The sequence below is a fragment of the Anolis sagrei genome, chromosome 1 (genome assembly GCF_037176765.1).
Source record: "Anolis sagrei isolate rAnoSag1 chromosome 1, rAnoSag1.mat, whole genome shotgun sequence".
NCBI classification, from domain to species: Eukaryota; Metazoa; Chordata; class Lepidosauria; order Squamata; family Dactyloidae; genus Anolis; species Anolis sagrei.
In genome coordinates, this window is record NC_090021.1 from 242,726,855 (window position 1) to 242,750,634 (window position 23,780).

At 37.6% G+C, this 23,780-nt stretch overlaps 1 protein-coding gene across 1 annotated transcript in view; it reads left to right on the top strand.

Annotated features, from left to right (window-relative positions):
* LOC132762552 (mucin-5B-like) overlaps window positions 1-23,125 on the top strand; it is a 70,119-nt gene extending 46,994 nt beyond the window's left edge. The window contains exons 30-46 of the mRNA XM_067466556.1: window positions 859-1,033; window positions 3,851-4,101; window positions 5,271-5,454; window positions 5,843-6,035; window positions 7,145-7,323; window positions 9,251-9,320; window positions 9,757-9,881; window positions 10,215-10,246; window positions 10,861-11,038; window positions 11,491-11,595; window positions 11,984-12,024; window positions 12,469-12,591; window positions 12,994-13,089; window positions 15,128-15,256; window positions 17,834-17,873; window positions 20,701-20,824; window positions 22,874-23,125. Coding sequence (XP_067322657.1) covers window positions 859-1,033; window positions 3,851-4,101; window positions 5,271-5,454; window positions 5,843-6,035; window positions 7,145-7,323; window positions 9,251-9,320; window positions 9,757-9,881; window positions 10,215-10,246; window positions 10,861-11,038; window positions 11,491-11,595; window positions 11,984-12,024; window positions 12,469-12,591; window positions 12,994-13,089; window positions 15,128-15,256; window positions 17,834-17,873; window positions 20,701-20,824; window positions 22,874-23,039 — 2,211 coding nt within the window. The 3' untranslated portion in view covers window positions 23,040-23,125. The remainder of the gene's footprint in view (window positions 1-858; window positions 1,034-3,850; window positions 4,102-5,270; window positions 5,455-5,842; window positions 6,036-7,144; window positions 7,324-9,250; window positions 9,321-9,756; window positions 9,882-10,214; window positions 10,247-10,860; window positions 11,039-11,490; window positions 11,596-11,983; window positions 12,025-12,468; window positions 12,592-12,993; window positions 13,090-15,127; window positions 15,257-17,833; window positions 17,874-20,700; window positions 20,825-22,873) is intronic.
* The last annotated feature ends 655 nt before the right edge of the window (window positions 23,126-23,780 follow it).

The window sequence follows — 23,780 nt, forward strand, 5'->3', positions numbered from 1 at the left end:
AAATACAGGATATTCTTGTTGTCTATACTGACCAGAAGGAAAACTTTAAGACTATTGATAACATGAAGTAGATAATAATTGCGATTGTTTTAACTAAGGAAAGATGTATATATCCTTGTGTATTGTATGAAAATGGTAAGGGAACAATTAAATTTAATAGCCTAATCAGAAACTATTTTATTCAAGAATTATATGGCATTACAATCCGTAGACACTGAAACACATTTATTTATTTATTTACCGCATTTGTATACCGCCTTTTTCAGCCGGAGGCGACTCAAGGAGGTTCACAGTCAGCAGCAATTCAATGCCATAGCAATTATAAAAATACAGTTAAAACAGTTATAAAAACAAGTAAAACATTTAAAATGTGATATAAAAATACAGCCTGTAAAAAACAAAATCCCTGGCATCTCCTTACTAAAATCATTCTCCAATTGCACCATCAGTCATTCCATATATTCATTTTTGTCTAATTATGCTCCATTAGTAAAAGTTTGCTCAAAGAGCCAGGTCTTAACCTTTTTGCAGAATGTCAGAAGGGAGGGAGTAAATCTTATATCCCTGGGAAGGGTGTTCCATAGCCAAGGGGCTACCACTGAGAAGGCCCTGTCTCTTGTCACCGCCAAATGCATCTGCGATGAAGGCGGGATCAAGAACAGGGCCTCCCCGGACAATCTTAAGGTCCTAGATGGTTCATAAGGAGAGATACTTTCAGATACTTATTATACAGCATTTTGACAGAGCAAGTACAGTATAGTAATACTGAATAAAATGGAACAGACTGAATGACAATGGCAAAGCCATTTTTATTTATTCCTCTTTTTTTTGCTTTTCTTTCAATTAATATGATGGTAGTTTCAAGAAATATGGACATATGGAAGATGCCACGTTGCCACTTGCTTAGGTGGCAAAAACATTAAAGTATCTGATGTGCAATGTCCACCCCCAAAGTTAAAACTCTGTGTCAATGGATTGCCTCTTCTAAAAAGTCGAGATGCATCTGGCTGTTGTGGGAATTCTGAGTGTCAGTGTAAGTAATTTTGGAACAATGTCCTTTTTTATAATGCTGACTCTAAAATAATTCACAATGGGATGAATGATTTGATTATGTTATAGTCTAAAAAGTAATTTCCCAGCTTCTGAAGTTGTCTTTTTGGTAGGTATGTAGTAGGTAGAAAGCGAAAATAATGCACAAGCATTGTAGCTGTTTTACAAGTATACTGAAGACCAAAATATCAATTGAAAAGCCAAAGGTACTATTGCTGTGACACCAACTCACCTACATGTCAGGTAGTTCTGGATGAGAACAATGAAAGGCCTGTTCTAAAGTATTACAAAGATCCAATTGTATGTTAATGTGATTGCACATGATAATTAGAATCTGATAGAATATCTTATGTAGAGGCAACGACAAGTTATTATGATGGAAGTTCTTTATGTTTTTTCTTTAATCTACAATGATGAACACAGCTTTTCTGATTCTATTCCTGTGGGTTTATAACTTTAGGATGTGTTTTCAAAGCTGCACAATGATGTGACAATGAAGAACAAAGGACTGGGGATGCAGAAACATTTTGTTTCATCTCATTCATTGATTTGTTCCTATTTGGGATAGAAAGAGTTTGAGATTTCAAAATATTCAGATTCAAAATCCAAAGTAATTGAAACTCACAGATTCATCCATCCAGCTTCAGGGCAATGAGGACTTCTTGTTAGAAGTCTGGGTTTTAAATCATTATGTATTTAATAGGAATGTATGATCCATAAAAACGTTTCAAATGTCATTACAAAACTGGGGGGAGGGGGTGTGTGCTGGCATTTTGTTTCTAAAGTATCGAAAATGCTGCTACAGTAATGAGAGTAACAAAATTTTGTTACTTTTTCATTATGGTAATTGCGCATTGGGGAATCTTCAGAGGCTCATTGTTCTCTCATTTTGACAGCGATTGGGGTGAAACTGGCTACAATAGTAGAACCACTGTTAGGCCACCAAATTTTGGAATGTTTCACTTATCTATGGGTTTTTGGAGAATTTCCAAAGTTTTTATAAACAACATTACCTATTTTTTAAAATCTACAAGAGCTATCTCCTTGAACTTTCTACACAATGACACAAGATAATAGAGAATCATTTCAGAAATATTCTTATAGCTAATAATTTTAGGATTTTAAAAAAGGTTTTGACAAAGACATTTTTTCAAGCCACAAAAGCTATGTCATTGAATGTCTCTCATATTATTATATAATATTGTATGATAGATACATGATAGAATCATAGAGCTGGAAGGGACCCTAAAGGCCATCCATTCCAACCCCCTTCTTTCTGCCATGCAGCGAAAGCACAATCAAAGCACTCCCAACAGATAGCCATCCAACCTCTGAATAATAATCATAATCATAATACAGAAAATATCTTCCTAATTTGAAAATGTCATTTCCTGTTTAATTGTGTAGTCCTTACTTTGAAAGTAGTTATACTCCAGAAACTTCATTTTTTTGTGCCAAAACCTATGCTCAAAATGCAGCTGTGTCCAAGGCAGCAGCCAGGTATTAATGCTATGCTATAATATCAGACTCAAAGAATTTCAATTTCCAAGCAGGGTTTGTGCTGATGTGCCAAAAGGTAATGGCAGCAGCAGCCAACCTGTGCCCTGTGTCCAAGGCAGCAGGCAGCTATTGATGCTATGCTTGCTAAAATATATTTGACTCAAAATAATGTCAATTTCCAAGCTGAATTGCCCCTTTGTGCTGGGTGTGTCCATCCAAGGCAGCTAATTGCTATACTATAATATTTGACTCTAAGTAATGTTAGTTTCCAAGTTCAGTTGCCCCCTTGTGATGGTGTGTGTACAAGCCAGAAGTTATTAATGCTATTCTATAATATTATTTATTAAACTCAAAAATATTGAAGTTTGTGGCCCCTTTGCAAGTGACTGTTATTCAGCAGCCACCAGTGATCTCCTTCTACTCTCCTCCTTCTTCTTCATGTAAGAAGCTACCTTCTCTGTCTGTCTGCCTGCCCCAAGCTCTACCCTCCTGCCTCAATCCCTTCCAGAGTGCAAATGGAGCCAGTGCACTCTGGAATTTAAAACCAAAATGGTGGCTGCTCAGCCTCCCCACTCCCAGCCCTGATTGGCTGAGAGGCATTTCCACACATTTGGCTCTCAGTAGGGCTTGGTTGCTCTGTGATTTCTTTGCTGCATCACACAAAGAAAGATTTCAAAAGGAATTGAAACTTAAAAATCAGAGCCCTCTTAAGCTTTACTTCTTAAACTTTTGGTGGGGACCATGCCCAAACGTCAGATATCTTGTTGTAAGTATGAAGCTAACAAATTTCTTACGACTTATAATGTGATATGACTTTTCTGCACCAGCCTAGTATTTAACCATTTTAGGGCTAAATTGGGGTTGCCTCTTTCTGACAGAAATGGGGAGAGCTTTTATTTAATACAGTAACATAGGCAAATGCAATATCTTTGTGCAGTGAATAGCAATACCCATTGAATTTGGCTAGACGGATTATAATTTCATTTCCATTAATTTTTATAGAGTTACCTATTCAGAAGAAAAAAAATGTGCAAATCAGTAAAAAGTGAAATTGACAGATTTCCTCATGACTGCAAAGAGGATTAGTTTTACATTCAGGATTTCCTAGATTGCACCAGATGTTGGACTTCCTCAGTTGCTCAAGCGTTTTGTATATTGTGGAACCCTTACCTTTTTTGCATGCTGAATATTGCTTTGCATGTGTTAACCTATGTATGGTGAACTAATGTGTGTTTGCCTTAATAGCCCTTTACTTAAGCTATATGACCCCTTATTTTGTGTGTAACCCATGTGCATTTAGGTGCTTGTAGTGGTTGGGGAAATCAGCACTATTTAACATTTGATGGATCCTATTATAATTTTCGTGGCAATTGCACCTATCTCCTGATGAAGCCATTGAGACCTGGCTCTCAAAATTTCTGGATTCAGCTGGACAATCATTATTGTGCAGCCTCAGAAAGAGCTGTTTGCTCCATGACGCTCTTCATCTTTTACAACCACTCTATCATCATTTTGACACGGGGAGTTGAAAATGGAAAAGAAGACAACTTGGTAAGAGTTGGATTTTTACATCATAATAAGAGCCAATCTGCCATCAAAATCAGTTGATTAAATTGACGTGGAATAAATTAGAAAGAGAGGGAGGTATATCTGGATAAGTTTTTTTCCCTGTTATAGAGATTACTGTTTAATAAATGGCGAATATATATTGATTATTATTATTTATTTTACACATCTTGGCATTGAGTTTGTTTTTGTAATAACTGAGAAAGTGAGAATAAAGAAAAAAGTTGAATTATTTACTGAAGGATATTTAGTAATGATATTTGACTTTCTTCTGAAACAATTTTGCCTCCTCACTGTGCTTTTTAAATCTTGGGTGTGATATGATGAACAAGCATCGTAGTCAGTTATGACTACTATCTGTGGTATCACTCCTTTGTGTTCATTGTGGGATTGTGATTTTTTTGTTAATTCTTTAGAGACAGAATACTCTCACTTTACTGTTACAGTTGGTGTTGTTGCCCAATAAGGCAGCACATACCAGTGGAATTCAGCTTCCCTGCTTCATTTCATGAGGCAGCTTTACCAAACTCTGTGAAATCTGTTTTATCATGGAAAAAGCACAAAAATCTCACCTACCCTCCTTTGAAAAAATGGAAGTGACCAATCAAGTAAGGCTGAAGGAGGGTATGCATATATGTGCCGTGGAAAACTGCACCATTATTAAATTTCTGACACTTTTCAAGAATACAGTATGACCCCTGTGTCCATGTTTTAATTTATCCACATCCAAGAAAATATGTCATCTCTAGGCATTTTCTAGGTCTTCCAGGGTCATTCTATGATATTTTTGAACCAGAAGTCCTTCGTTTCAATATGGTGCACTATTATGCACAGTTTGGAGTATCTATGTGAATCCCAGGAACATATCCCTTGTAGCCATACTGTATATCTCTTTGTCAAAGGGGAAATCCCGATATCAGCCCAAACCTCCAAATGAACCTTTTATGCTTGTGTATCACTTTAAGAAGATCTAAAAAGGGAAAATCGGATTAATATTAGTGTAGCTGTCCCATTATACTGTAATATGTTAACATTCGCTTTTTAAACTTCTGTTTCAAACCACTTGTATTGTTGTTGCTAAATACCTACCTTTTATCATTTGATTGTTTAAAGTATTTGACATAATTAATTGACTTGTTCCAATTACGTTTAAGGTACTATATAACAATAAAGAAATCAGTCCAGGTTTTTCCAATGATGCCTTTGAAATTACTATTTCCAGTCAGTATGTGGTGGTTAAAATTCCTGAAATCGGACTCTACATTTTTTACACTCATCTTGCTTTTTATATAAACCTGCCTTTTAGCACTTTTTATAACAACACTGAAGGACAATGTGGTAAGTGTACAAGGAATAGTGAATGCACCAAGTGGGTTTTAATTATACTAACAGTCTATCTGTATTAGAGAAATAGTGTATGTGGAATAGAGGAGTGCTACATATCACCTTGTTAAGATTATTTTATAATTTTTGATAAAAATCAGAAGAAGAGCTTGAGCTTGACATGACAATAGCTCTTTAGTGGTGGGGGGGGGAGGGGTTCTAACAGGTTGTGGAAGGTCATGGTAAGAATCCCCCAGGAAGGCTGGGACACACACACACATACACGAAGAGAGAGAGAGAGCATGAGGGGGGGGGGGGAAGAGAAGATTCTTTGTGTTAGACAGTTTACAAGTGCTCATGACTTTTTAGCCTTTACCAAAGTTGCCCTTCTTATCATTGTCAGGCACATGTAACAACAAAAAGTCAGATGATGCAATGCAAAGGAATGGCAAGATCGCAGATTCTTTTACAGAGATGGCAAATGATTGGAAAGTAATGGATCTTGTGACTAGACATTGTGATTCTGGTCAACACCTCCAACCATCCCAAGCTGAAATGGCTGCTTGTACAGGTCCTCCTTTATGTAAACTTATCTGGTAATGTACATGTTCATTTAATGTTATTACATTCATCCCTTATAAGGTGTTCATTTATTGTCTATCTTTTTGCAGGTACCCAAGCATTGAAACAATTACATTCAGTGATCGTTTTTCAGTCTGTAGATAAATATATAATGACGTTTCTCTGTTTTTTAAATTTAATTTCAAATGAAGCAAATTGCATAAACACAAAATCAATTACATAGAAGCACATGAGAAAAATTAAGTGCCAGTTGAAAGTGTCTGTGCATTATAATCTAGTAGAAAGTTCAGTGTTAAGAATAAAAATACGTATAGCCAACATCCTGCATCAGGAAATGTACTTACCTCACTATAACTATAGCTACATTTTTAGACATGGAGACTACCTTTGAGGAATTTCCAAGGCACTAGGGGGTGGCACAGCGAATTAAAGCGCTGAGCTGCTGAACTTGCTGACCAAAAGGTTTGCAGTTCTGATCTGGGAAGTGGGATGAGCTTCCGCTGTTAGCCCCAGCTTCTGCCAACCTAGCAGTTTGAAAACATGCAAATGTGAGTAGATCAATAAGTACCGCCTCAGTGGGAAGGTAACCGCGCTCCATGCAGTGATGTCTGTGACATGACCTTGGAGGCATCTATGAACAATGCCAACTCTTCGGCTTAGAAATGGAGATGAGCACCACCTCCCAAAGTGGGACACAACTAGACTTAATGTCAAGGATAAACTTTTAGTTTTACCGGGGGGGGGGGGGGGGGGGGGTGGCGGTTTGTGAGCAATGGCATGTCCAATCCACTCTTAGTGCCAGTGTGTGCCATGGGAAACAGCAGGAAGTCTGTATGACTTCAGAGATTGGTTCAGGAAAAGATTTGATTTTTGTGATACTACTACAACTTTAACAGTGCATGAGCACAATTAATCTTTCAGTAGTCATGCTTATGATATGAAAACAAATGGATGATGCCATCCATCTATTAAAAATATCTTTTTTGCAGGATTACTGGATTTCAGCAGATAGCCCCTTCTCTTATTCTTATGGTAGTCAAATTACATGGTGAATTAATTTCTACTTCTTGTTCTTTGAAAATGTTGGCCAAAACATATAATTCCATCTGTTTTATTAAATAAGGAACTTAACAGAATGTCACAGTGTTGTGCCCCCACGGCCTTACTATGATGCCTGTGTTATTGATGGATGCTCCTCAGCAAAGCAGAACACTGAATGTGGAAGTCTCCAGGCTTATGCAGCCATGTGTGGCTTCCATGGAATTTGTGTAGACTGGAGAAGTAAAACCAGCAGGAAGTGTGGTGAGCTGTTTTGCTTCCCAAATCGCTAACAAATTGCATGTTATTGTAGCCCTTTTTTTGTTACCAAATATAATGGATTCTATAATGGAATCATGTTGTATCTCCCACCAACGCAGAAGTTTGAAATATATAACTTCTCAGGAAAAAAGTTGGTAACCCCAAGTTAGCAAAAAACCAAAATAAAACACATGTGTAAGACTTTCTTCTTCTTCTTCTTCTTCTTCTTTTTTTTTTTGGTTAAATATTTGTCAGGAATAGATGATAAAGAGCTTGTGCATCTTGGAAATTTTTATTCTATCCCCATTGTTTCTGTTTTATTTTCAGAACCTTCCCCTTCATTCTCTCCCTTCTTATAGCCTAATTTAACATCAAACATAGCTGATAATATATGATTCAAACACAAACTTTTGGGAGCTAAACGCCCATCATCTAGTACCTCAGGGCTCTCCTTTTTTTCTCTTTGTTGTTGTTGTTCATTCGTTCAGTCGTTTCCGACTCTTCGTGACCTCATGGGCCAGCCCACGCAAGAGCTCCCTGTCGGCCGTCACCACGAACCTGTTACATGAACCCGTTCTCTTGGGTTCATGTAAATGTCTAAAACAGCCACTAGATGGCAAGCTAAACAATTTTCATAACCCTAAATTCAGATTAAGGAACCACACATGGGGTTGCAACTCATAGTTTAAGATTTGCACTACATGGTGGATGAATTGGTTACTTTAGTTTTTTCACATCCAAATTTTTCAATTCTCTCATTCTTTCTATTGCATTTTTGAGCAGATTTGTGAGATTTGGAAAATTCTGTTTTTAAAAATTGTGAAATTAAGTTCTCACAAACCTCTAAATCTGGCCATCCAAGTAAGCAATTTACATCATTATAAAGGAAACACTGAAATGGAGTTAAACTAGAACTGAAGATACTGTTAAACATGCCTATATCACTGAAACCTTTGCTCTGCTGAATATAGTTTGGGCAACCGCTATTACAAAGGAAAGCCCACAAAATGTAGAAAATGATCCAGTGGGGGAGAAAAATTCTATAATCAGAAATATCGGGAATGATACAGTCCTTTCTGAACTATATCATTCCAGATGGAAGCCTATGCTAGAAAACCAAGGTCAGTTCGTTTTCTCATAGCAACTGCTGCCACTTACCTCTTTCAGTTGGCAGTTAGAATAGAAAGGTTATTTCTTCCTTAGGATGTCCGTGTGGTGTGTGTGTGTCCCAAAAGTAATGAAAATGATTTTATTTGTGCAGTACAGCAGGGTCAGGAAAGGAAAGTGGGAGTTTAGATAGGTGAAGGGGGAACCCAGGCAGTCTGTTTGACCTTCTTCAGTTGAATCTGGTCTTTGTAGCAGCCAGTACATTAGTGTGTTGTAATCTTTGTGTCTAGTCATATATAAGAAAGCTGAGGAGTCTAGAACTGAGAGCAATGTGACTCAGCATGTATGTTCAATGTATTTTTTAAAACAATCAATCTAATTACTTTTGGGACAAGGCCACACACACTCACACACACATGCACACGCGCACATAAATAGAGAGATCCCTTCCTCAGAACTATAGCACTATCTGTTGCAGTGAAATTTTCCTGCACCTCCTTCTTTTCTTTGGGCAGAGGTGGAAAAAGGTGATGGCAAATCGTAGCATTTATTTGCTTGCGGCTGCCCTTGCCAGTCTGCCCTAGATCATCCTTCACATGCAAAGAACTCCACAGAAAGTGTGGAAGAACTGCTTTACATGTACAAAGTGATGAGGACAAGGAGTTTTCCTCTCCCATACTATACGTGAAGACTTTTGAATGGACTTAGATTTCTTGAATATATTTCTCCATTACCTACTTAGCAATCCTTAAATATTTTAAGCTAGAAAAATGCAAAATATAAGGAAAATTTATTTCAACTGATACAAATTAATGTTTCACAGAACTCACATGCTCTGGGGGTCAAATCTATAATCCATGTGGAAGGATGGAAAGGCTCACTTGTTCTAGTGGGTGAGTAATTTTTAAGTAGGAAGTTTGTATCAGATAACTCTTCATGTGATTTGTAATCAATACACAATGGAAAATAAGTTCTGTCTCCATGTGTTCATCTGATAGTTTTCTAGTTGTTTTTTCTCTCTCTAAAACAGGATATTCTATAACCGTGCCAAGTGCTTTCTGTTTCTCTTGCTCAAAAATAATCCAGGCCAAAAGTGTGCTCTTTAAGAAAGGAAATCATTTAGAATTTTTTTATCTGCCTTTGTCTTAACAAGATCATTTTGTTCTAAATTATTGGATCAAGCTGTTCATAATGTAGTGCTCTGGAAATTGACTTCTGCTCATAAGCTGGATGAATTCATTAACAAACCAATAAAAGGTAATGAAATCTGAATTATTGTATTCCTCAATACTTTCTTTACACTGTTAACTCAGAAAAATTATTCTACAGAAAAAATACTTCTAGTGCCAATCTACTGCAAAATGAAATTCAAGGAATATTTGTTGAAGGATGCTTCTGCCCTGATGGACTGATACAGCTGAAATACAGTGATGATATGTGTATCTCCTTCTGTGGTAAGGGAACTGACGGTAGAGGGGAAAATCCAAACTAACTGTTATGGGGATGTCTGTGAATGGTTCATGTATACAATGCGTTTGTGAAACTCAGAATACAGCAATAAAAAAGAAAACAGAAACATAAATGTCACTGTATTTAGCTTGAACTAAATGTTGTTTTTTTAATCAGAAAACATCATGATTTAGAAATAAGAATGTTCTGAGAGCTGGGGCTCTCAGATGTATTCCTTTATGTACCTTTCTGGCATCCTTATTTGTATATATTTGTATCTGTCATGTAATTGTGTTGCTTTCTTCCTGATTTCATCTTTCAATTGTCTTAACTTTTAGGTTGCAAAGGACCCGATGGTGTAGTGAGACAGGTAAGGAGTACAAAAAGAGCTATTTATTTGTATCCCGTCCTATTCTCGCCCTCCGAAGAGGAACTCAGGGCGGCTTCCAACAATATAAAAACATCAATAAAATACACAATTACATAAATGATAATAAATATACATTTAAAAACAGTTTGCCAGGTTTACAGTTTGCCAGGCTACAGCCGTGCAACAAACAATTTTGCAGATCTTATCTCTTGCAAGATAATTTTGCGTGAAGGGACACTTTGTAGGAAACACAATGCAGCAGTAACTGACAAATAAGCAACCACTCCATGTGATGCCTATATTATTATTAAGGGGAAGTTGTATCCAATCATTTTCATTCAACAGGATGTCAGAAGTTTTATTGTATCATGATATTATGGTGACTTTTTATGTATTTACAGAAGACTAAGAAGAGTTAGAATCACTATTTTGACAGTTAAATTTTGATAATACAATCATAATATACGTTTTCCCCCATAAATTTATCATCTCTCCAGAGACCGAACTGAATCAGTTCCTGCAAATTCCCTACACAGATGATGTTGTTAGAAACTCATTTCTAGAATTAGGAGCTGTGCTGGCATTTATTTATTTATTTCATATTTATCATACAGCCAGGAGAGAGCTGGGAAAAAGATTGTCAAGTCTGCACCTGCAGCAAGGAGACACTGGATATTTCTTGTACATCCCATATATGTGCCAGGTTTCCACCAATCACTTGCACCACAGAAGGATTTGTCCCTATAGTGAGGATACAGTCAGAAGACCCTTGCTGTACAGAAACAGTGTGTGGTAAGAAACTGCTGCAGTGAGTTTGGAGATTCCTTTTACATAGGGGAGCAAATAACCATATGTTTCCAAAACTGATATTATCCACATTATCTGCTTTGAACTGGATTATATGAGTCTGCACTGCCATATAACCAAGTTCAAGGCAGATGATCTTGTTTTTATATGGCACTGTAAAAGGAGCCCTTGTCACCTGTAAAACATGAATATATCATATTTATTTGAGTCTACAGCTTCCCACCAGATTTTTCATAGCCATTGCCGGCTTCCTACCAGGCTTGATGGAGGGGCATGGGATCCCACCAGCCTTTTTGCAGCCACCTCCATCTTGCATTACATTTGACAGCAAATACTTTTTTTGTAGTGCACACCTTCAAAATTGAGGTGCGTATTACATTTGACTGCACATTATAATTGACTAAATACAGTATCCTCTTTTATCTCTTCATTTACAGAATGTGATATAAACTCTTGTTCTCCAATCAAACCGAAATGCAACCCAGGTTTCCAGATTGCAACAGTCACTTTTCAAGATGCATGCTGTCCCATTTATTTCTGTAGTAAGTACCAAACTTACATACATCCTTTGGCATAGGAGTAGAGTAAGGTTGCAGTTCTCTATATACTTACCTGAGATAGTCACACTGATAATGATGATGATGATGATGATGATAATAATAATAATACCAACAACAACAACTTTATTTTTAGGATCACAGTGCAGTTAAAACATAACACATTAAAAAGTATGAATTCAGTAAGTCTTATTTTTGATTAGACAGAGTATGAGGGTTGTCTGTGATCATAAAATTAGAAGTTGCATTAAGATATTTTATGTATTCTGCCAATGATTTTTTGATACCTCTTAAGAATAAAAATGGAAAAGATCCAATGAAACCCATACAACAGAGAAATAAAATATAAGCATTGCATTTCTTTTATTGACAGGACCAAAAAATGTTTGTGTTTACCAAGGAATTGAGTATCAGGTGAATATAATTGCTTCCCTTTGTGTGTTGCTGGGATATTGCTGTAGCTAATGACCTGAAATTTATATGTTGCTGAATACCTTCATATTTACAAAGTTTTAACCCCTCAAAACTCCAGTCTTTTTAAAATGTATAATAATATAGTCAGAAATCAGGTTAAAATGTTTTTGTATTAAGATATATCCACTCAAATCAAAAGAAAAGCTAACAATCATAAAATAGTTTTAAAAGAAAATACAGTAAATTTAAAGGAAAAACACCAGCAATGTCTCTTAAGGGTGAATAGACTGTACTCGACTTAATGTGGGGATACTTTGTTGAAACATAATTTTGTGTTAAAATGTTAATTGGTGTAAGCTGTAGATTTTATGTGTTAACAATTTTGTGTTCACATGCTGAATTTATGTACTGGTTTCTCCTTTCTTTTGATATATCTCATTAAAGCCTGGATTCTTGGTACCTTCTGATTCTTGTGAAGAATGTATCTGCACTGAAACACAGGATCCTAAGACCAAAACCAACCAAATTAAATGCCTACCAATGAAGTGCTCTACTGAATGTCAAAAGGTAAATAGTCGCTTTGGTAGCTGCCTTCCCAAATCTAGATGAAGGGCAAGATGATGCCATGAAGCAGAAACTGGTTGGAAAATGCCTTCCTGACCTTGCTTATATTGTTTTGTTTTTGTGTTTCTCATGTATGATGACCCTGAACCTATCATAAAGTTTTCTGGGACTGAGAGCATGTGACTCAGCCAAGGAGAAGGCTCTTCCCTACAGAGTAATTGAGACATTCATCATCATTTGTTAACAGGATTTCATAAATGCTGAAGCTTCCCAGTAGGAAATGCAAGGTTTTGAAATATATTTCTTGCAGGGTTTTTTTGCAGTAATTTTTTATGTTTTGGAAATTCTTATAAATTCAGGTTACCTGATATTGGCATCTAATAGCCAACATTATTTCATCTTCAGGGTTTCCATTATATCCAGGAAGAAGGAAAATGTTGTGGTGAATGTGTGCAGACAGAATGTGTGGCAGAACTTTCATCTGGAACAGTGAGCATTGGGGTATGTTGTTTATTTCTATTGCAAATAATTGCAATGTTGCCATAGGTCAGTGGTGGTAAACATAGTAGATGTGCCAGAAGGGGCACACAGCACCTTCTCTCCTGGCACCCTTCTCTAACCCTCCCCAGCTCACTATCCCGCCACTCACTAGCCTGCTCACCCACTCACTTGCTTGCCTCTCCCCCCCCCCCCCCCCCGTTCACTCAGTCGTCCACCCCCCAAGTGCCAACGCCAGACTCACCTCCCTCACTCACCCCCTGAGTGCTCACCCACACTTCCCCCAACCCCCAGTTTGGGGCACTCTGTCTCTAAGAGGTTTGCCATCACAACAATAGGTCATAATATTTCAGAATGTTTTCTTTGAAAATGCTATATTCAGTTCCATCCCCCCTTCCTTCCTGCATTAAATGGAATACCAAAGGGGCTATATGAAAAGGGGATATGTTTAGCAATCCAAGATCACACATTTTGGCCTTGAGTATCACAGCTTGGCTCTTTGCCTCTGGGCCTCAGGGGAAAGGAGAAATCTCAAAGGAGAGTTTTTGTTTTGTCTTTCTTTACTGATATCCTCCTCTATCCCTCAACAGCATAACATCCCAAAGCTTAGCATGAGGGGAAAATTCAGTGAGAGAAATATTATTTTATTTATTTAATACTGTCTTTCAGTGTGCAGCCCAAGGCACCTCACAAAATGTGTTAAAACAAAATAAAGTAAAAACACATGAAAATGTAACTTAAAAAACACATTTTAAAAACATGACTTTAAAACAGTTTTAAAAGGCAGTTACATTGGTAAAATAGACCATGATGCAATTAAAATTATGTATCAGAAGTTTCAGAATATTGCATTGCTTCAATATCTGCTATTTTATTATTATGTTTATTTATGCCCTGCTTTTTCTCTCTGCAACAGACACTCAAAGTGTCTTACAATAAAACTGTATGACTTTAAACATGAAAATAGACAAACATTAAAATAGAATTAAATATTAACGGTGTTAAAAACAGTTTAAATCCTTAAAACTGATTAAAATGCAATCAGCGTTAAAACTGACTTGACCTGATCTTTTTTAAATAAATAAATAAATAAATAAATAAACATATTAACAATATATTGGGAATTTTATAGCCAATGAAAAGACTTACTCATATCTCTTCTTATTAAGATGTGATATGATTGTCTGAAAATGGTCAATTCATTAATTGTCTTTGTCAATACTATTCAAGTTACACTTGCTCAGGTTAGATCATGCAAATTGCAAAATAAGCAAATATCTTTATAATCTTGGTTTGTATTACTCAAAAATATTGGGAGAAAGAAATAACATGAGACTTAAATCCATATTTGTTTGCAAGTTCGAAGAGTAAAGATAAAGGTTTCCCCATGACATTAAGTCTAGTTGTGTCTGACTCTGTGGGGTGGATGCTCATCTCCATTTCTAAGCCAAAGAACTGGCATTGTTCGTAGATACCTCCAAGGTCATGTGGCCGGCATGACTGCATGTAGTGTTGTTAACTTCCCTCCAGAGTGTTACCTCTTGATCTCACATTTGCATATTTCCACATTGCTAGGTTGGCAGAAGCTGGGGCTAACAGCAGGCACTCATCCTGCTCCCCAAATTCAAACTGATGATCTTTTGATCAGCAAGTTCAGCACCTCAGCGGTTTAACCCATTGTGCCACCATGGGCTCCATCCAAGAGTAGAACCATTTAATTAATGGGTCTTATTTGAGTAGGACTTATCAGGTCCCCACTAATTCTAATTTGGATGAGCAGTTGCAAGTACGGCTGTATTTTACATTTTGCTAATGCATGTATTGTAAGCTCCTGTACAGAAATCAAATTCACCGCAATATTTACATGTATACAGTCCTAAATTCTAGTAACTATACATTAACTTGTAGGGAAATTCCATAACTTCTTGTTCTGTGTACCTTTAAAAGATACCATCTAGACAGTAATAATGAAAAATGTGATGTTGAGAATTTTAAATAGATATCAATAACTTATTTCTGGATATTCTTTATTCCTCTGCAGGTTGGGCAGAGCTACAAGGATCCACATGATAACTGTACGCAGTATCTATGCACCAGGCTATCAGATCAGTTTATTCTGAGTAGCACAGTAGAAGCTTGCCAAATATTAGATCAGTCAAACTGTGTTCCAGTAAGTATTAGGACAGCAGTCTTTGGTTAGATCAAATCTGTCAACATTTGTAATTGAATGCCTTTTCAGTCTTCTTTCAACATGAAGAAATTTAGACTGCAGTGCTGAATGTAGCCATGTATTTGTATATTCATATCACTATTACTTCTGGTAAATAAATTGTGGTGAAGTGTAAATTTTTAACTTGCAGTTATGTATAATTATAGATAGATGTTTAAAGGGTAAGTATTTAAAGTTGTATAACTAGGGGGGATGGAGGTCAGCTCAGCTCATGTTGAGCTGGGTTACCATGGAAACAAGGGCACAGCCAACTGCCACTTGGCAGGGCAGCCATTTTGAAGCAGTCAGTCTGTAGTCAGCGAACTACAGGAGAGGCTGGTTCTAGTGTGTGTTGAGAACCAGTGGGTTGATCTACAGTCTGTGTACTGTTAGAAATGCTGATTCTATAGTAGTGAGAGTCACGAAGGTTTTGGCTTTTAGCCTGAGTAGTTTAAATAAGTCAAGTTGATTTATTTATATTAATAGTTAGTGTATGGGAGAAAGGGGAGAGAAACCCAGTGAGGATCTCTATTGCAACAGAAACATCACAAAGAAATAATAAGCTTGTAACTAAAGTAATCTATTATGGGAAGAAACACAATTTGAAGAAAAATAAGTTTGAAACCTGTTTAGTGGAAGGAAGAATGCTTTCCAGAGTTGTTTAAGAAACGTTATAAATGTAACCTATGAAGATATGTGCCTCTAAGAGTAAGAAACATTGAAACCATCACGCTCCTTCCACATTTCAATAAACTTGTTATTGTTTTTCTTTAAAGCCCAGTCTCTGTTACAATTCCTTTCCAAGTTAAGTCACGCTATACATTAAAGAAAGACCAAGTCAATATTACCAGCTATTAGCTATGCTATCAAATTAATAAACCCTTATAAATTGGTGACTCCTTCACAAACTCTTCACAAATTGGTGAAATCTTTACATAAATCTACCAGATTTTTGCATGGTTTCATAAACTTGTGAAAGCCTGGATGATCTGATCTAGCAGTGGGGCAAATGTGTTGACACACAACAGCAACAATGTTTTATCATATTGTAGTCAGCCTTCTTAACAATAATGGTCTATGTCCAGCTGAAATGAAATATTTTAATGTATATTTCTTGTTCTGAACACAAAATGCACCATGGCACACACACACATCAACATAAATATGAAATCAGTACAAATCCCATCGAATCAGGAGGAATGAAGGCACAAACCACATTGGAAAAATCTGCTTTCTTTGGAAAGAGTGAAACTGGTGTATGGCCAAAACTGTCAAAGGCACTGCCAGCCAAAGCTGCCATTTAACCTTCCAGAAGTGTAGAAGTATTCCTAAGCTGCATACCTAGACTTTCAGAGGGAGTTGCCATTCCTTTTTTTTTTTTTGAGGTTTTCCTCATCTTTAACATCTACATGGCAATACATTTTTCTCTGTATGAGGAAGGCAGGCAGGTCTTCTCAATGCAAGGAAAACTGTAAATACCAAAGTTGACTGATGCAGATTGGGAAGAATTTTTCAGTTTGTTTTTGAGGAGTTTCATCAAAAATGCAAGTTATATTCAGGATATAAATTTAACATAGTATTTTCAGTGACAGTAAAATATAGTCACAAGAGATTTCCCCCTCTCTATAATTGCTCAGGCAGGGTGTATCATGATATTCATCCTTATAGGTGTTTCTCAAACTTCTCCAGTCTAATTGAGCAGATGGTTGCTGCATGGCTAATGTGGGCTAAGTGAATAGAGATGGCATAAGTGATACAACAACAAGGCATTTTACTCTTATGCAATTCAGAGAAACAAAGGCTTCATTTTCCCCTTAGATTCCTTTTTCAGAATATTTATTGTCTCCAAAAAGTAGTTATTTGAAAGAGGAAATTAATTTGAGAGAATTTAACATTAAGAAGACAGAACATGATCGTAATTAAATTTGTGTGCATTGGGGAGAGGGGGGAAGAAATCCAAAACATTTTTGGGAGGGAAATGAATTTTTAAAGAGCAAGAAATAAATTTCCTACTGGTAGGATATAGAAGTTTGCATCTAAACAGAAAAAGGAAGTCTCTCTTGTCCAGTCGGGCTCTTCCAGACAGGCCCTATATTCCAGGATTGCATCCCAGGTTTTTGGTTTATTCCAGATTATCTGGCAGTGTGGACTCATATCATCCAGTTTAAAGCAGAAAACCTGGGATCAGATCCTGGGATATAGGACCTGCCTGGAAGGTCCCTCAGATACTGCTGAAAATGCCTTCACAGTTGCTTGTCCCATTTCCTCTGTACAGAGTAGCTAAAACTTGATTATAATGCACTACATGGAAATATTAGATGTTCTATGGTGAGAGTGAAGAACATGTTGAACTGTAGTTCTCATTTTTTATTATTAGCTGTACTGATTTGCAACGATTGAAGTGGTAACCCTACTTGAGGCTTATATGATCACTACTCATGTTTGCAAAGTTTATAACTTAAATTCAGTGGTCAGCTCCAATAGCAGGAGACGTTTTCTATTGACCAAAGTAAATATTTATATTTCTTTTCAAAACAGGGAACCACACAGACTACTCCAGATGGGTGTTGTGAAACTTGTAAGTATTTTATTTGTAACAGTCTGTACATATGAAGGAAGTTCTATTCTTGACATCCATCTTAGAAGCAGAGATGGAAATAATATTCATTAGCATTTGTTTTCTGGTAAAAAAAAAGAAAAAAGGAAAGGGTTTCCTGACACCTGGGAGATCCAAACAAGAAAAATAAAACAAAAAAGAGCATCCAAGAGATTTATTGTATTTTGGAAAGTCTTTGGGGGCAATTTGTGTATTCTGATAAATAAATCTACCAGATTTTTGCATGGTTTTATAAGCTTGTGAAAGTCTGTATTATCAGAGCTAGCCATGGAACAAATGTGTTGACACACAACAGTAACAATGTTTTTATCGTATTGTAGTCAGTCCTCTTAACGATAGTGGCCTATCAAATAGCATTTTTTCACTCTCTCTCACACACGCTTTATTTAGTTCAGAAAATGTGTTTTCTGGACAGGAAAACAGTATGCTTTTCACAGAAAGGCCCTGTGTATTTTTATTCAAAAGGATTCCCTGAAAATCTTCCCAAAAATGGAAATAGCAACCAAATACTAGGAAGAAATCCTTTGTTCGTGCACAACAAGGTTAAAACTATGTAACTTATCAATTCCTGCTTATGAGGATGAAATAAAGACACAGTTAGTGTACTTTGATTCTGCTTCAACTGCCGTATATAAAGATATGCAGATGGCAATACGATCAATCCCACCATCTGACACTAAATTATAAAGGCACGTCGTGTGGCCAAACAATATCTCTGGACAGGGGGCAAACAGATCCCACCAACTGTCCTTCCTTTAAAAATAAAGACTTCACACCACTTTGGCACCAATATAACATTTGAGGAGATGTCTCTCTATTTAAACTTTCGCTGCCACCATAAACTAAATGAACAGGAACCCTCTAGCTGGTTAAACTATTAAAAAGGCTTTCTAGACCACCAAGTACTGTGTCTTTTAAATGGCTTCTTTGATGGAGAACAGGTGAGGTTGATTTAAAAAGAAAAGGGACTAAATCCCCAAATATACACTTGACTCAGGCTTGAGTTTCAAAAAAACAAGGAAAGTTTATTGAATAAAAGTACAGAATGAAGCGAATGCTGTTTAATAGGCTTGGCTGTTACAGATAAAATGTTCTGGTACTTAAAAGCGTAACGGTTGCATGAGAATGGTTCTTTGTTACAGTTACTACTACAAAACCCAGCTATTTCTTCCCTAAATAGCTGTACCCAGTTTGCCACAGCTTACTTCACTGGCAAACTTCAGGCAAACTGCCTATTCTAATCACGAACTGCTAATTCTGTAATCCTGCTCTAACTCTAACATCAACAGACTGACTGACTAAAACAGCTTCTTTCTTTCCCTCCAAACAGTCCAACTCCGCCCCCCCTTTAATAAACCAATCCTAGCTGCTCTAAGGCTGGCTCAGGCCTAGGCCACTCCCCCTCTCTGAAATGGAGCTTTCCCTAAACTAAAATGGCTCTTGCTGCCCTCTGCCAGGCCTTCTAAGGCTGAAACTAACTAGCCTGCCTCTCCTAGGCCCTGCCACCCAGGCTGGCAAGGTAAGGGATCTTCACACCGTACATGCATCCTATGGAGTCTTTGGGTTCGTGGTTTGCAACCGCACCAGAGGAGGAATTGGATGGAGAATTCTAAATGCCCTTCCTTAAATTTATTTATTTCGGTCATTTATACCCCACCTTTCTCACCCCCTAGGGGGGACTCAAGGCGGCTTACATCCGGCACAATTCGATGCCCACAATTACAATAAAATGCAATAGCAAAACACAATAGATTAAAAACAGACAATTAATACAATACAATATAACACAATACAATATCAACTAAAAACCACTCTAAAGCCTGCGTTCATCGTGTTCTAAAATCCGTCAATCCGTTTTGCATTGCCATAGTCCTTTCCAACTCTAGTCATCATTACCATGTTACCCTGCCAGACTACCCAAATGCCTGGTCCCATATCCATGTCTTCAGCTTTCTCCTGAAGGAGAGGAGGGATGTTGACAACCTAATTTCCCCGGGGAGTGAATTCCACAGGTGAGGGGCCACCACTGAGAAGGCCCTGTCTCCCGTCCCCACCAACCTCACTTGTGATAAAGGTGGGGCCGAGAGCAGGGCCTCCCCAGAAGATCTGAAATTGCCAATCCCGGGTCTCCAGAAACACCATCTCACCACACATGGGATTTTTGGCCCCTTGCTCCTTTTTAGCTACGGAACCTGCTGAGCACTATCACATGATGCAGGCCGTGCCCCACCTCATTGATGGCCGAAGTGGCAAGGAAGGTTGGCAAGATGCTTCCTTGCCAAAGACGATAAGGCAATTGAGTTTTGAGTAGCTCCAACAGAGTTACCCACAGTTTTAGGCCTTTCCCCCCCATCTAAAGGGAAAAGAGTCAGGGCACCAATGTGGTTGCCACAATTTCCCCCATCTGATGGGGGAAGGAACAGGATACCAACACATCTTGTTGTGATGCCCCATGTGAAGGGGGAAGGAGGGAGTGTGTGTGGGCAGCCACAAAGTACCCTGTGTGCCTTATTTTTTCCAGTGAAATTGAACTAAATGGGGGGGGGGGCATTGGTATGATGAGATTTCTTGAAAAACAAAACAGAATCATAATGCTATAACTATGTAGTATGAAAGGGCCCATGATTTTGTAAGGTACTACGGAAGATTTCAATTGGCCTTTAGGGAATTACATCTGAGTTTTTTTCTAGTGAAATAAAAGTGTTCCATACACATGTTGTGTTTCATCATATGTCTGATGCAACTTAGATACCATTTACTGAGTGGTCTCCTCCACATTTATTTTCAGGTGTACTCTTGTCACATAATTGTAAAATTACTCAAAAGAAGCAATACATCTATTATGATCGGTGTAAATCAATCACTCCTATCATGATACCTTCTTGTGAAGGATTCTGTGACACATATTCTGTGTAAGTAAGATGCTATTTTACCTGCTATTGTTTTTCTGTCATCTTAATCACAGTAGTGAGACACAACTTCCAGTTGCCAGAAGTTTTCTCTCTTTGTACACATTTTAGAATTGAATGTAGTTTTTGCCAATATACACTGCACCAAACATGCTAGAAGCTTAGAGATGTATCGATTTCTAGTTGCAAATTCCACCAATGTCCCACTTTAGGTGTGAGTTGGGTAAAGAAAAAATCTTAATAATAATAAAGCACATCCAGTCTTAATCAGCGATCAGACTGTTAACACATTCAACCAGCCCTGAGAATTGTGCATATTTCAGTGAATTCTGTTCTTTCCAGAACCTAAAAAGTTACTCTTTGCAATTAAAATTTCCAGTATCCTCAGTCCAGCACAGGCAGTAACTAAGCTTGCTGAGAAATTCTGGGATAAACAACCTTTCTATGTTCTGAAAGAAGCAGAATGCTCTTCTGATAGATGAGGGAGACGTGTGTTCTTTTTTGTATGTAAAGCAGGTTGCAATTTTTCAATAATTCTGTGGGAATCTGCCTTTTGTCCTTCTGTTTCGTTACTGTTGTCTTATCCATGATTCAGCCAAGGAGGCAGAAACATCCATACCTCTAGAAATAACGTAGATTTGTCTGTCACTGTGTTTGCAAAAAAAAGGCAGTCCTTCCTCTTTTGATGATAGTGCAGCATTTCTCAACCTGGGGGTTGGGGCCCCTGGGGGGGTCGTGAGGGGGTGTCACAGGTGTTGCTAAAGACCATAAAAAGCACAGTATTTTCTGTTGGTCATGGGAGTTCTGTGTGGGATGTATGCCCAATTCTATCGTTGGTGGAGTTCAGAATGTTCTTCGATTGTAGGTCAACTATAAATCCCAGAAACTACAACTCCCAAATGTCAAGTCTATTTCCTCCTAAACTCCACCACTGTTTACATTTGGAGATATTGAGTATTTGTGCCAAGTTTGGTCCAGATCCATCATTGTTTGAGTCCACAGTGCTCTATGGATGTAGGTGAACTACAACTCCAGAACTCAAGGTCAATGCTCACCAAACCCTTCCAGTATTTTCTGTTGGTCATGGGAGTTCTGTATGCCAAGTTTGGTTCAATTCCATTGTTGGTGGAGTTCAGAATGCTCTTCGATTGTAGGTCAACTATAAATCCCAGAAACTACAACTCCCAAATGTCAAGTCTATTTCCTCCCAAACTCCACCACTGTTTACATTTGGAGGTATTGAGTATTTGTGCCAAGTTTGGTCCAGATCCATCATTGTTTGAGTCCACAGTGCTCTATGGATGTAGGTGAACTACAACTCCAGAACTCAAGGTCAATGCCCACCAAACCCTTCCAGTATTTTCTGTTGGTCATGGGAGTTCTGTATGCCAAGTTTGGTTCAATTCCATTGTTGGTGGAGTTCAGAATGCTCTTTGATTGTAAGTCAACTATAAATCCCAGCAACTACAACTCCCAAATGACAAAATCACGCCCCCCCCCCCACAACCCCACCAGTATTCAACTTTGGGTGTATCAGTTTATTGTGCCAAATTTTATCCAATGAATGAAAATATATCCTGCATATCAGATATTTACAATATGATCACAACAGTAGCAAAATTGCAGTTATGAAGTAGCAACAAAAATAATATTATGGCTGGGGGGTCACCACAATATGGGAGGACAGTATTAAGGGGTCATGGCATTAGAAAGGTTGGGAACCACTGTGATAGTGATGATATTAATCAGCCTTAAGCATTCCTTGGTATCTGCAGCATATTCATAGAAACGATGTGAAGAGATATGTGGGGAGAACAGAGATGAAGTGTCTCATAGACTTTTCCCCCCACCTCATTTTAGCAGTAGGGAAGTAAAAAAACAAACAAACAAAAAACAAACCACAGTTAGAAGTGCAAACATGGTACAAAATGACAATTTTTCATCCAAGACATGAGAAGGTAAAATTTCCTGTTCTCAAAGGTCCTTCTTACCTGTTGTCTTGTGGTGTTTTGATTGTAATAAAAATGCTTCTCTGTGTTCTCTGCCTGCCAGGTATTCCTTTGTCACTCACAAAATGAAGCACAGATGCACATGTTGCCAAGCTACAAAATACCATGAAGTGAGAGTAGTGCTGATTTGCAGTAAAAAGAAGAGAATGAAATACACCTACCTTCATATAGATGAGTGTGGTTGTGTGGAGACTAAATGCCCGGCATAAAACAATGAACCCAAAATATTGATAACATGTACTGTGAGCAGTTGCTGTATGTTCCCTTATATATCTTCACTGTAGTATTTTCATTCTATAATGTCAATTGTTCAGAGTTTTGCTATTCTTTAATACTGTGATTGCTTCATTTATTCTTATTGTTATAGTAAATTGAACAATTAATAACATCTCTTGAAATTTGTCAAATAAATCATATTTTCATGTTTTCTTGCATTATATTGTCTTTAACAAGATTAACTACTGTATCTGTATATTTCTTTCATTTCAAAAGATCTTACAAATAAGAATTAGAAATTTGGGAATACAAAATGTAAATCATGTGCTGACATAAATATTGACCAAAGTATTATTGACCAAAGTATTAAACTCTGGCATGGCCAAAATGTTAAAGGGGAAATAGAAAAGAGTGTTTTTGCTGGTCCACCTGGAGCCTTTGAAGCAAAGAACTTTAGTATGATCAGGATAGGACCTAAACACATTGATGCAATAGATGGCTGCAGTTCACAGTCACAGTTACGGAATTGTATTCGCAGCCCCTAAGTATATAGTTAAGGAAATACGTAAGGATTGTAGAAGTCCCCAATCCTGCCTTACCAGGCAGTACCCACTCCCAGTAATGAATGCACTGCCCATTCTCCTGTAGATGTGGCTGCATCACACGGACTCAGGATGCAGCTTCCATCCTCTCCCATCAGCAATCTCCAATATGATCTTGATTCCAGTTGACCC